Source organism: Lottia gigantea, assembly GCF_000327385.1.
Source record: "Lottia gigantea unplaced genomic scaffold LOTGIsca_108, whole genome shotgun sequence".
Taxonomy (NCBI): Eukaryota; Metazoa; Mollusca; class Gastropoda; family Lottiidae; genus Lottia; species Lottia gigantea.
Genome location: NW_008706957.1, coordinates 374,116 through 389,067, shown reverse-complemented (window position 1 = coordinate 389,067; position 14,952 = coordinate 374,116). Strand labels below are relative to the sequence as shown.

General features: G+C 32.1%; 1 protein-coding gene across 1 annotated transcript; it reads right to left on the bottom strand.

Moving 5' to 3' along the window:
* Nucleotides 1–2,869: 2,869 nt before the first annotated feature.
* LOTGIDRAFT_136673 (hypothetical protein) lies at nucleotides 2,870–14,682 on the bottom strand (the record flags this gene model as incomplete). The annotated part of the gene is made up of 20 exons (XM_009046884.1): nucleotides 2,870–3,196; nucleotides 4,029–4,232; nucleotides 4,498–4,691; nucleotides 5,144–5,297; nucleotides 5,973–6,098; nucleotides 6,471–6,668; nucleotides 7,232–7,300; nucleotides 7,678–7,801; nucleotides 8,862–8,974; nucleotides 9,389–9,485; nucleotides 9,761–10,023; nucleotides 10,569–10,689; nucleotides 10,870–11,006; nucleotides 11,541–11,611; nucleotides 11,858–11,906; nucleotides 12,563–12,691; nucleotides 13,231–13,343; nucleotides 13,805–13,881; nucleotides 14,254–14,322; nucleotides 14,579–14,682. The coding sequence occupies 20 exons, from the start codon at nucleotides 14,680–14,682 to the stop codon at nucleotides 2,870–2,872; spliced, it is 2,739 nt and encodes a 912-aa protein (XP_009045132.1).
* Between the last annotated feature and the right edge of the window lie 270 nt (nucleotides 14,683–14,952).

Below are 14,952 nucleotides of genomic sequence, written 5' to 3'. Positions count from 1 at the left end.
CATTGTCAAATAATCTACAATGTCCCCAGAGGAGGGGTTGTAGGCTTAACTAACGTAGTTATACAAAGTAGGGAAATTGTACTGTTTAGTTCACAGGGACATTACAGATTATGTGGTAAGAACTTCTTTGACTGATTAATGGTTCAGCTTTGAATAAATCACAAAATTGATGTGAAAATTAGTTTTTAACATGGTTAAAATATTGAGGAAATGTGGGCATATAAAATGTATTGACAGTAGATGGGGCTTTTGAAAAGAAAACTAATAATATAATCCAGCTAAACACCTACTATTTAATTGTCATTTGGAAGGAAACAAACGATATATATATTGAAGATTACATAAAGTAAGATAATAAAGTTCCAAATTACAAAGTAAAATAGATTTATACCATGATGGTGAAACAGTACTACAAACTCTCGAACTTAAATTCATGTTTTAAGTTCTATATTATAAACAATTTCAGCACAACTATATTAGCAGAACAAATAGTTTTCACGTCTGATTCTCTGTAAATTAATAATGTCTGTTATCTCTGTTATAATTCTTATTTCTTCTATCTGAAATCATGAAAAATAAAAATATAAGAATCAAATTGGCTTCCATGGATACTGCAAGTTGTTGCTACTGGTAACATTTGTTGGAAAATTAAACTGGTGAATTGCAGAATCTACTTCAAAATAATAATCATGAAAGTTTTATGACTTTTACTTAATATAATTTTGACATTTATATTTTTAATGGCTGACATATATCAACCTTGGTTAACCAGTGTTAACACTTAATGGGATTGTAAACTTTTTTTTTCAAAATTTGTATGCGTATCAGGGACACTGATAGCATCAATTTGAAATCAGACGTCTGTGGTTCTTTCAATTCCACTAAAACTATGAGATTTATGACGTTACCCCCTCAAAATATGCTTGTATCAATTTGGACCTTTGCAGGGGCGATGTAATAAAACACTAACTTTCAATAGAATTGATAGAACCACAGACATCCGATTGAAAATTGGAATGACGCAAATTTAATGTTATCATTGCCCCCAATACACATACAAAATTTTGAAAAACATTTTACAATCAATTCCTTTAACAATAACACTATAATGCTATTATAAGACCTATACTTACTCCAATTTTGATTTGATTGTTGTTTTCCTGCTGCTGGACCGTAACCTTCACCTGTATTGAGAGAAAAACTTTTATTATTTTGAAATTTAGGTAGAAGATGACCCATTAGTTGTATTTCATGGTAAATAAATAAAGTAATGGAACTGTGCAAAGGTTGAGCAATATTAATAATTTTACATTGGTAAAAGAGTGATGATTAAAATGTTACTACATACTAAAACTTATTTCATATACCGTATTTGATATGAAAATAGTGGATTTCAAAGATAAGAGACTTCATGACTTTGTATAAAAACAAAATACATATACTAGAGTTGAAAAGTTAACTCCTTAACCAAGAGCTTGCTGAAAACCTGCATTGAGTGGAAGAAAAAATAGTTGAGAAAGTGCTACAGAGTTTAATTCAGCATGATGGCTTACAGAATTTATCATTTCAATATATTTAACCTTGTCCCATTAGGTTTTTAAAACAAGATCCCTTATAAACCTTAAAGGGATTATAAAGTGGCTTTCTAATTTTTTTTATGTATATCAAGAATACTGATAGCACCGATTTGCCTCCTTCTAATTTTCAATCAGACGTCTGTGATTCCTAAAATTCCAAACAAAACCTAATCCCAATATATGCCTGTCACACATGGCCTGTGTTTAGTAATGTCATAAAAAAAAGACCTAGTTTTAGTGGAATTGCAAAAACCACAATAATGCAAATTGATGCTATCATTATCCCTGATACACATAGTTTTAAAAGAAAAACATCTCTACAATCCCTTTAATGAAATAAATAGTGTATAAGGAAAGTGGGCCAGGAAACCGAGGTATGAAGAGGTTATATCTTACCACTAAACCAGTTCTACATGTTAAAATAATACAAGGTTTATAGCATGCTATTAGGATGAATATCATGTCCCTAACTTGGGGAAATAATGGATGGCTTTTCTAATAAGAGGATAAAATTATATAATTCCTAACTAAAATCAGTGAACTATATTATCATTCAGTACACTATCTAATTCAGAATCTTGCATTAGACAGTAGAAATAATATCAAAATTCCGATTTGAGTCAAATTCAAGACTAATGAAATATGCACTAATGTTGCTGGCAAGCTGCTAAAACTAAATTGGATAGACAAGGTTGTGTTATAATCTATGCAATCACAAATTAAAAGCATATATTATATAAATTCATAAAGCAAAAGAGTTAATGGAACGAAAAGGTTGTAAATCTGTATATCACATTTGACCAAATTAAATGGAATAAAAAATCAACTTGATTATTATCAAAGATCAAAGAATAAAATTTGGAAAGCAATTGAACTGCATCAAGATTTGTCCTTACCCTCAATTGCACCAGCTATAAGAGGCAAGAAATTTACAATTATTTCTTTTGTTATAATAAGAAAAAATTTAAAGGGATACTGTACTGTTTATTTGTACAACTTTCAGATTTTGAGAATTCATCCTGACAAACATCTCAATTCTTTTTTAAGTAGTATCCCTTTAAATTTGATTATTAAAGTGAGAGTGTATAACAGATAATTAGTTTTGTTATTATGGTGCTGGCAGAAACAATATTAGCTATATGATAACACAACATCAAACTAAAGGGGAATCCATCTTTATTATAAAGTTCTCTTCAGCATATTGAAAGCTTTAAAATTGACACACATGCACAACAAGTTTTGGCTATTTTTCCATTACAACAATGACTCAAAACATTTTTTACTGCTGCGGCTTAATTCATGCAGGGATACGATAATTTTTTTTCAAACTGGCGTTTTTCGGTAAGCTCCACATAAATACAAAAGAATAAATTCAAAATATCGAGAAAAAAAAACAAACCTTGAGTGTGATGTTGAAAAGCGGCACTAGTTGCTGGGTTTCTATCATTTCGATCACGTTTATTTTGGAAGGGGTAAATTCCTTGTTTGACTTCTAATATACGTTCATTATTCTCCACTAATGTCAAGAATTTATCAGACAACTGTAGAGCTAGAGACTGTAGACGACTTGGCTCTGTACGATGCATGATAACTGTTTGAGTGGGCTCTGCCAGGGATGCCTGAAAAATGAAAGCATATTTTGAAATATTTTAATGAGAAAGCTTAGAAACTTACAACCAATTCCAACCATGAAATGTAGAGCCAAAAGTTTCAATTTAGTGAACATAGGTGGCACTCCCTTTGTGAGTTCTGAATATAGAACTGGACATATCACATTCAAATATCACCCTTTTATTCTTTCCTCTGCTTTTGAATTCTGTGTACACCATCTTTTTTCCAGTGCACATGGATCACAATGTGCACCCTGTTCAAATTTTTGTTTGTTAATCTTCAGGTTGATTATATCTCAAACAAACAGAACTCGTCTGTCAAGCACCATTAAGGTGTATGTAAAACTTATAAAGATACCCCAATATTAGTCATACCAGTATCAGAGAAAGTTAATCATCGCTATATTCAGTTGGTGATAGTAGCAAAATAACTTCATTATCATCATAACTAGTTTATAATTAAAGAATGGTCACAAATACTGTCAATTCCATCAGCGTAAAGTTCAAAATAATTTTTAAGATAAATCAAATGAAATGACTTATACATCTTTTTCTGCACCTCTCTATACTAAAGGACATGAAACTCTCTAAGAAAATTTAAGCCAGGAAAACAGCATTAGCCTACTCTTTCTCTGTTTTCATTTGTTGAATGATCTTAAGAAAAAAACCCACAGGACCTCGTTTTTATTGTCTAATCCAAACAACTACACAATTTTTCCGTGTCAACCATTTTGATGTGACAAATAAAATCATAAAGTTAGCTTCTTGCAGTTTAATCAATAACCAACCAAGTAACTTGGGAAATGGTAGATTATTGTTAAAAGATCATTCTTTAACTCACCATCAATTCTTCATTAATGATCATTTTACTGATGATCCTGTGAACAACTGGCATAGTTAATTCAAACATATCAGCTAGAGTTTGTAGACTAAGAGTATCATATACGTTACTATAGGTAAATAGATAGGTACGTAATGATTCCTCTTGTATCTTCACTGTTATCATATCTCTTACTTTATCAGGTTGATAAAATAAATCCCATACCTACAAAATAAATTCAGAATATAATGCTTCATCAAACAATATTTTGGCATAAAAATCCTACATCAATTAAGCATTTTGATGCCAAATTTCAAAAAAATTCTTTTAAATCGCGCTTGTAACAAAATCTTTTTTTTTTAATAATTGCAGCTCAAGATACTTTTGTTTCATTTTTTTTCTGTGGGTTTCTTTACTGTTTCTAGATCTGACAACATGATGGCGTAATACTTCATGCGAATCTGAAAAAAAAAAATAGCTTTACACTTACTTTAGCATTCATCTTATCATTAACAATAAAGTTTTTACAGGCTTTCCAATCACCAGTTTTCATAGCTTTACTAGCAGCTACTACATGTTCTCTCATACTTTCTGGTGGACCTATCAATGTCTGTCTTTCACTCATCTTCATAACATGGTGAAAATTTTTACTGATCATACGTCTTCTCACATCCATTTCATGAGCTACAATAAAAAAAACATTCATGATATTGACATATTGTTGGCTGGATTAGTTACCAGAGTTATTTCCCTTCCGGTCAGAGAGAGTTGCTTGCTCTTGCTGTCACGTGACAGGAAGTTGGTTAGCAGGAGGGACATTTATGAATAAAGCATCACTGAACTTTTCCTTTTTTTATTGTCTTTTTTCATGATTGACGATTGAAAGGCACAGAATAATATGAATGTCATCCAAATACTTTATTCATTGTCAACCAAAGTCTCCTTCAAAACTGGCAAACCCTCCTGACACTTGATGCTACTTTAGTGAAGTTATGGCATTACTTTCAGATAGTCCACATGGCCAATAAACAAATGCAACTTTTCTCCACCAAACAGAGCATTAGTCTGTGCAAAGTTACTAATTTGTTCTCTAATTAATTGAACATATTATAAGGAATATAAAATTTGAAACCAACCTGCCATGAAAGGTATTTCTAATAACATAGCCGAAACAAGATAAACACATTCTAATAATTCTAAATTAATATGCATATGATAAGGAAATAGTCTTCTCTTTTCTATCTTCTCTTGTTCTGGTGTTCTTTCATTTTGACGGTTTGGTAATAAACCCTAAATATACAATCACACAAATAAATGTCTATGTATGGATTATATTATCAGAGGTAGGGCTCAATCACAGTACAGAATTGAGTAAGAATTGAAGATGAGAGAAAATCAAACCTAACTTTAGAATATTTACTTGGAAAGAATGTGTTCTTATCTCTTCAAACGAGCAAAACGGTGTTGTGTTTTGTTTACATGACCTCATTTCTGTTCTACCGATCTGATTGGTCAGATTTAAATGCACCAATCTCATTTTCACACCCCAAACCAAAGTGTAGTGGGCTTAGTTTAATAAGATCATGTCAAAAACTGTATTCGGGATATGATGCTCAATCAGAAGCTTTCAATTTCACCTGCTAGACAGATAGCATAGCTTGGAATTCTGACAATATTCACTTTCAAGCCTGTGTTTTCAATGGTCACTTATCACACCCTTCCAACTAATCCTTTGGCATCCAACAAGCTTCATTTTATTCTTTCTTAAATCAGTCTGTCAATTTATTGGCTGAATATTTGCCTTGCCCACTATAAGACGAGACAGTATGATTTAGTTGTATTTAAAGAGTAGCGCAAATACAGCAAATATTTATACAACATTATCCCAAACTTAAACTACAGAACACAAACAAAAATAGCATCAATTCAAAATGTAATTTGAACAAAGTTAACAAAATTACTGACCTGGGCTAATAATTCTTTAGCTCTATTACTAGACTGTATATCAACTAGTGCATGATGGGCATCTCTTATATTACCTTGACGGAAAGCACATAAACCAAGTTGTACTAATGTTCGGTTATATAGTAACTGAAAAATAACAAGAAACAAGAACCTTCATATGTCAGGTAGACAAATACAAATCTGACAATCTAACAATCTTTTGTTAGGAAAAAAGTGTAACTTGCAAACACTGTTAACAATGGATGCACATTTGTAAGAAGGCTCAAATTTTGACAGTAAACTGTGAACACTATTACTGATTAACAGGTATTTTAGCTTAGCCAGACAATTTTATGAGACCTGAAGATTAACAGATTAATTCTGTTATTCAACACTAGATAAAAATGGCGTAAGTACTTAGAATGCATTTGTATACCACCTATTACATATTCATGACATAATTTTGAAAAAATAAATCAATATGCAAATACCCATTTCAAATAATGTAATTATAATTACCTGTGTAGGTATATCAGAATGACCAATATTATCTTGTAAATGTGACATCAACATTAAATCACGAGCTTGGAACCATCGATTATGTAAGGCGTGATGATATATATGACATAGAATAGCTCGAGTACGTAATCTGTCACTAGTTTCAGCTGTATAGAGATATTTACATAATTTATCTACTATCTGTTCAGATGATCCTTCCTATAAAATAAATAGAGCAGTGTAAAATGAAACTGCACCCAATTTGGCCAATGAAGACAGGCAATGCCATGCAGTGTGCAATATAAGAAATAAAGATAATAGTAAAACTATATCTCAAAATAATCATGATTTATAATAGGATAAAGACATTTGCACACATTTTTCAGACATTTCAAATCATAGCTAACAGTTGCCAAGCAAGGTACAACTTTCTACATATTTTCTGTATATCAAGGGCTGTAACTCATGAGATATTGGTCAAATCTTACCCAAATTCAAACTTGTCAACATTACAATATAGGTGTATAAAAATGAACAAGGTATAAGAATTCCTGAGAGAAACTATGTACATTCCAAACTGAAGTATATAGGTACTTTATTGTAGGAAAATAATGCAGACTACTTGTGTTTATATTTTGAGTCATAGCCAAAATCATGGTAGAAGCTTATCATTCACTGAAGAGCACTAAATATCAATTAGCCAGGAAATGTGTTGCACACAAAGCATACCATGCTTACTCTTTTCGAAAGACCTGATGGCACTTCTCCTTGGAGAAGTCCACTACTATATAACTTTTACTCTTGATTTTGCCATGCTTTGGACGAGGATTTTGATTAATGGAATTGTCATGCTTTGACAGATTTTTATATCTGCTGTATCCTCATTGTCATTACTGTTTTCAGCAAATGCACATATATGTATATAAAGAAGCAAATCACACAATCATACCTTTGGTTTAATATCTGTTTCACCTGTATAAACTGAACTAGGATCAAACTGAAATTAAACATCAACTGTTCACTTTATACTACCACAACCTGATATGTTTCGTCCATATGTGTACCCTTAAATTTGATATCATATCATGTTCTTGTATGTACTAAAATCCTCACCTGACAATTCTGTATCAAAGACAATCATAACTTTTAACTACTTTTTGCATTTCTCATGTGATTTTGACAGTAGCAGTAATCAAAAATATATTTTATCAATATGACTAGATTATACCTTATAATACAGATGTTCAATTCTCTTGAGGTAAATACGAGCTATCTCCATTGGTTTTCCTTTTATTTCTAAATATCGTAAAGTCTTTTCTATAATATCACAGACTTGACTTTCATCTTTTAATCTACAAAATAATAAAGTATTTCAGATATATTCTTTTTTACTGGCTTTTTGACAATCATACAATTTTTTAAGTGTATTGACGATAATGATAGCATCACTTTGCAGCATTCCAATTTTCAATCAGGCATCTATGGTTCCTGCAATTCCTATAAAAACGCAAACGGCTTTAAAAGTATGTAATAGAGCATATTTTGTGATAAGTGACGTCATTAAAGACTTAGTTTTCAGAAAATTGTAAGAACCACAGACGTCTGTTCAAAAATTGGAATGATACAAATTGCTGCAATGAGTGTCACATACGAAATTTAGAAAATTCTTTTTATACGCCCACATGTAAGATGGGCGTATATTGTAATCATCCCGCCGGTCCGTCGGTTCACATTTGGCTCGTGCTCACTCTACAGGCTACAGTTCTTTATGGATTCTTTTGATTTTTATTTTGTATGTCAATGTTGTTATGAAGATGATCCCTATTGATTTTCGTGATGATCGGATAATTTTTCACCGGAATATCATGTCTGACTTGACGTTTTTTTCTATTAGCTATATTGTGCAACTCGTGCTCACTCTACAGGCTACAATTTTTTACAGATTCTTTTGATTTTTATTTTGTGTGTCAATGTCATTATGAAGATGATCCCTATTGATTTTCGTGATGATCGGATAATTTTTCACCGAAATATCGTGTCTGACTTGACGTTTTACCCTATTAGCTATATTGTGCAACTCGTGCTCATTCTACAGGCTACAATTTTTTACAGATTCTTTTGATTTTTATTTTGTATGTCTATGTCATTATGAAGATGATCCCTATCGATGATCGGATAATATTTCACCGAAATATCGTGTCTGTCTTGACGTTTCACTCTATTAGCTATATTGTGCAACCCTGTAGTCACTAAAGACTTGTTTAATCATTTCTGACAGCTGCCAGTGGGCGTATGTTACCTTGCCTGGCAAGCTATCTTTTAATCTGTTTAAGGCCTATTTATGAAATCAAAGTCAATAAAGGAAAGAAGGTAAAATTAATTGACAATAATTATTAGGAATACATAAAATACCTTTCTACATATTCTGTACTATGAGCATCACATCCTTGTAACATTTTAGTAAATTCTTCATCCATTTTCTCTACCAATGTCAGAAAACATGCTCGAATCATAAATGGAGCTTCCTTCAAAGACAAATGAAAATAGGTCATTAAATTGGAGAGACAAACTACAGAACTTTTTCATTCTTTTGTTAACAAAATAACCATATATGAATAATAAATGTCTATCTTACAACTGTTAGTGGGCAATGTTTTATCAAAAATGAAATAAAACTAAGAGTTTTCTGCACCAAATTGGGCTAAAAAAAAAAAGCAAAACTATGAAGTACTATAAATTTTGCCAGGATAGAGGCATAGGCCTACTCTTTTTTTGATTTCCAACTGTTGAGGGATCTTTAACATACACAGCCTGTAGCACACAGAGCTCTGTTTATTCTAAAGACTTGTCCACGTCAGCCCCTCTGACCTCAATATATCAAAGCAGATCAAACATCTTATGTTAAATTCTAAAAATAAAACCATAATTGAATAACTTACTTGAAGTTTTTCATCATCTTCTTTGATATCTTCTCCTACTGTTACTTCAGGATGATCAATTAACATATTTAATAATGTCTTTATATACTCTAAACAACTGAAAATATCACACAATATCTCAATATTTTTATCTGTCAAATGGGCCATGTATTGTTTCCGTTTTCCATCTTTTTGGTACCGTTGTACGCAGCTTCATTCATGTTGTGCATGGGTAATGGATTGTTTTCCTGTCACTGCACTAGTTTTTTTGCAGGTGTGAAGCCATATTGATAGTCAATATTGATATGATATTAAGTGAATTTTTAAGGGTTAGGATGGTCATATGTTGCAAATAGACACAACCATTCAAAATATACATATCAAGCAACTCACCTTTCCCATACATCATTTCTCATTGATGTCAATGTATTTGGATTGTAATCAAAGATAGCACCAATAATATTAAAATATAATTTAACATCTACACCTAGACCTAGATTATTAGTTACAGCTATCTCTCTCAACTCCTTTAATAACTCAATCTGTTCATTTCTATCAGTTCCTTTTTTACCACGAGCTGCAGTTATTTCAAATAATTTCTTCATTACAGCATCAACTGTAATATCTTGATCTTTAGCAAACATCTTGGGTCTTTCCTATAACACGATTTTCAATATTTGTTAGGAAACTGAAGAATGACTTTAAAATAACATTGAAGCAAAACATTAATTTTTGCAATAAAAACAACATAATCTGGTCCTTTTTTGAAGATTTACAGGTACCACAGAGCATTGCAGACAGTACTCTACACATACAAAGGTCAGAAGATCTAAAGTGAAGCTATACAAGTAGTGAAGCCATACAAAGATTAACAAGGCAGGGGTAGAAAAAGCTTAGGCCTGTAGCCCTGGTTCCCAACCTGGGATGTTTTCACCCCATGGGGGGTGTGGTCAACTGGTGTATGAGAACAACTTATTTTGAATTGCGAGAGCACCTCACATCATCACATGCTGGAAATGTGGATGACTCAAATTTTTTGGGGTGTGAAAGGTCCACTTGATTGCTCTGGGGGTGTGAAAGCTGGAAGAGGTTGGGAACCACTGCCCTATAGGCAGATATTTTGATGGTAAAAAACAAATTCTGAATTTTCACAACTACCAGTATATCACAAATTGATGAATACCCTTTAGAACCGACTTACCATTATCAATGGAGCTCCACCTCTAACTTCTTCCCAATCTCCTTCTTCATCACTCTCTAATAATTTCACTTTCTTAGGTTCTTTCTTCTTCTTTTCTTTTCTAGCTGTTCCAGAATCAGATCTATAACATAATGGTGTCACATTAGTTATCATTCCTGATTTTGCAGATGATCTGATCAATAAGCAGATTTAATATGCCCTATAGACATGGACAGCATAACAAAGATCTAAAAAATACTTTCCTGAGTTTGAAGAATGTAACCTGTCAATCAATCTCCAAACATAAAACAACTAGACTTACTTTTTCAAGAAGAATTCTGCTGTAAGTTTACCAACTTCCATTGGTTCATCATCAGACTCTGACTCTACAGAATCATCAGACATTCCCCAATCACTGTCATCATCATCCTCATCATCATCATCTTCATCTTTACGAACCTGGAAAATCAAATCAAAATGATCTTTTATCATGAACAGCTGAAATCGCTAAGTTTCATTTAACTCTTTTCAGAATCAAATTCCTACTTCCACTTAAATTACCATAGACAAATAGTTTGTGATCATGTTCATCTGATATTACTGTTTATATGTATGAAACAGCCTGGAAGCAATAACTGTCCTAACCTCCACTGTACAAAATTTGATTTTGAGTCTAAAAGCGACTCAAAGTGACTCAAAACTTAAGCTCCTTCAAACTCACTTAAATCAAATTCAATTTTTGAGGAACACAAAGCACTTATATAGCTAACAAACCATCTTTTGTACTCAATACGTTTTTCAAATACAATTCTAATCACGACAAATGGTAGTGAGATAAGGTTCAATTCCTTAAAATTTTTGAGCGAACTTAACCACCATAAAAATTGATAATTGAGAATTATATAGAGATGAAATAAAACAATGTATAACAATGATATGAAGTTATTCATAATAAAGTAAAATATCTTATAATCTTACAGGTTTTTTGATAACTGGCGGTGCTGGTAATTTTGGTTTGGTAACAACTGGCTCCGGTTTTTTAACTTCTTCCTCTTCAGATTCTTCTTCTAAAAGGTTTCAATAAAATATATTTTTGTCAATGTCTGGTTTGCTATTGATTCTTATTGTTTACGGTCATTAGCTGAAGTTAAGTCCCAAGGTAAGAAAAATTTCTTTTTCCTCAGCCAGTGCTTTTTGAAGTCGGTAGGTGTTGGCTTTCAACCCCTATCATCTGATAAGTTATTTAAAGAAGTACCTTGGCTCTCAAAGTTGAAGGGAAGTGATCGTAAGGCAGTTAAAACTGTACTAACCTGGAGCTGGCGTTTCTTCTTTCTTGTCATCATCTCCTTGATCAGGATTCTAAAACAATATACCACAGTTTTAATAACAAGAAGACAGTAATGACGCAAAAAAGCAAATTGAAATCTGTATCAGTCATTTTGATTATCTCATACTAATTAAATCACGATTCCGTTTACATGTTATCACGCAATTTAATTGATAACAGCGGTCACGTGAATTCGGTTTATATCTGTGTAAACGGAATGTAAATATAAGCTCCGCCCTTTAACGGACTATTTCTATCATTGAGTTTGATTGACGTGGCCACTACACAGCGTCAATGTCTTTCCTTCGAACGTCACCAGAGCCGAAATCTACACTTCACTGAATGACAGCTTCGCGGATTTATACAGTGTACACAGGTTTTTTCTGTTTATACATCGATAAACTGAAAAAATGTTCAGGTCATTCCTTAAATATATTAACTAATTTAATATATTAAGCACATATTTTTGAAAATGTCTGAATGCTAATACATTGAATATGAAAAAAGTTTTAGACAAAGCACTTGAAATCTTAAATAATAATTATGTGAAAATCACTTATTTATTGTGCAGTCAGTCAATTCAGACTTTGAAATATTCAAAAAGGTTAATTTACATGTGTCATAGTATATTTAACTACAGTCAAATCTTACATCATACATAAATAAATCTAAGAAAAAAATAACAAACCTCTCTATATTCAGCTACTTCTTTTTCAAATCTTTCACGAATAAATTTCTTTAACTTCTGTCTCAATGATGTAAAACTTTTAGAATTATTTTTGCTAATTGATTTCCTCCATTCTTTATCCTCCCAGCACTTGAATAAAAAAAATTCAAAAAAATAATTTAAATGAAATGAATGGAGTATTACGTCCTACTTTTCTGCAACATGTGGGCTAATGAAGACAAGCAACGCCATGCAGGGGGAAATTTTGCAAGGACAGTAGCATTTGCCTACTCTTTTTCGATTTCCTACTGTCGAGGGATCTTTAACATGCACAGCCTTGAAGCACACAGGGCCTCTGTTTATTGTCCCATCCGACAACTAGAAAAATTTTTCCATGCCACCCCTTGTACTTGCAACACTGACGGGGGGACGAAACTGGGTTGGAAAATCCGAAGGTATCATCTCAACTAAGAATGCTGATAACACTTTCCTATTCAGCAAAAGCTTTCGTTCACCCAATCAGGTGCAGAAATATAGGATTTAAAGTTTCATTTCATTACAGAATAAGCTTTGTAATGATATATGGAATATTAATTGAATTCTATCATATTAAATGTTTGACTAATGTGACTCAAATCTAGAATGACTAAAGATTCTACAAAGAAGCAGTGTAATTTCAGAAAATTCACCTCATTTGCATATTCTTCTAGATCATATAAACATTTGATGAAAAATCTAGGAACACCTTCCTCTTGTACAACTTTCTTAGCTTTTTCAAAAGCCTTCACCAGGGCTTCAAAATCTGGAAAAAAATAACAAGATTACAGACATTTAGAAGTAGATGTCTTTACAAAATGTTTCATAACTTGTATCAGAAGGGAGTCGCCACTTAACTATAGGCATTTTTACGCATTTGAATCTGATTTATACTGCAGGATAAATGAACATTATACTATTTATAGTTTCCAAGATGGCGACAAGGCAGGAAGAAATTACCCTGCACGTAATTGTTTTGTCATGTTGGACGCCATTATCAAAGCGGAAGTTAACAGAGCTACGACGCTCCAAAGTTGATTTACACGATTAACGTATATCGATTTGATTCGCTGCTACAATAAATGCGCTGATTGCCATATTCAAATTTGATTTGATACAGGATATGTGGTTTTTAGACCAAATCGAATCAGATTAACCCAGGATAAATTTGACTTTAAATTAAGGTATCAAAATTAAATAACGCTCAGTTCAACGACAGACACTTACCACTCAGTACATTGGCCATATCTTTAATATTTTTATGATTCTTCATCTGTTTTATTATATTAGTCATTTCATCAAACCTTTATATTAAATACACAATTTGTCAATTAAATCAAGGAAAGATATGCAAAATACTAGTTACAAAAATTTAATTGTATATTGTGTAAATTGATAAGTTTATCATCATTGATATAAACCAACAATATTTTACTTATGAATTATTTATTTAGCATACATTAAATCCCCCCATAGTAGATATTTATATCTTAATGGGTCTACTGGTATGCATACTGAGCAACTTACTGCCCGATCTAACTTGTACCATAACATGTGAGCAGAGGTGACAGCTCAAAACAATTATTAGCTTAAACAAACCTTTTATTAGAATTTAATAATTGCAATCAAATTAAATCAAATCAAGACATCCAAGTTATCAAAGCAAGCACACAAACCTTTTGTCTTTAGCACTACGAACAATTCTCTTAGAATCTTCTTCATCATCGCTAAACTGGAACGTTCGGCTAGAAAAATAAATCATAAAAACATTCTTATTTCAAAGAAACTAGTCACTAGTCATTTTTCTAATTTACAAATTTTGTTATGTTGTCTTACTCAAAATTGAAAACTAAGAATTTTATATCATAGTTATTCTAATCCGAGTAATGGTTTATTTAGCATATATTAATCCCCCCAAACAAATAAACAACTTGACTGGGTCTACAAATATGCTGTTTAATTACCAATAGATATTGGTTAACTAGTGCAGCAATAATTTACCTAGGAACTGGGGCAGCAGATGGCCTCTGTTGTATTAATTCATCATCTTCACTTGATTCAGTTTCACTCTCAGAATCAGACCCAGCTTTAAAGAATCTAGACATTTTGTTTGTTTGTTATATTACTACACCACTAAATAAATACTACTGAAAAAAAAGAAAATGGGAAACATTTTAACAAATTAATTCATTTGACATTTGATTGTGCATGGATACTGCATTGCTTGATGTTGATGTTTTAACAATTTTCAGTCTAAAAAGTATTTCTTTCCTTGCTTCAAATTTTATAAAATCCTTGGGAGGAACCCATGACAGCTTGGCTACTTCAATGCTTGCCATATTGGCTTTTTAGTTTTGCTCAACTTTTTCTTGTTG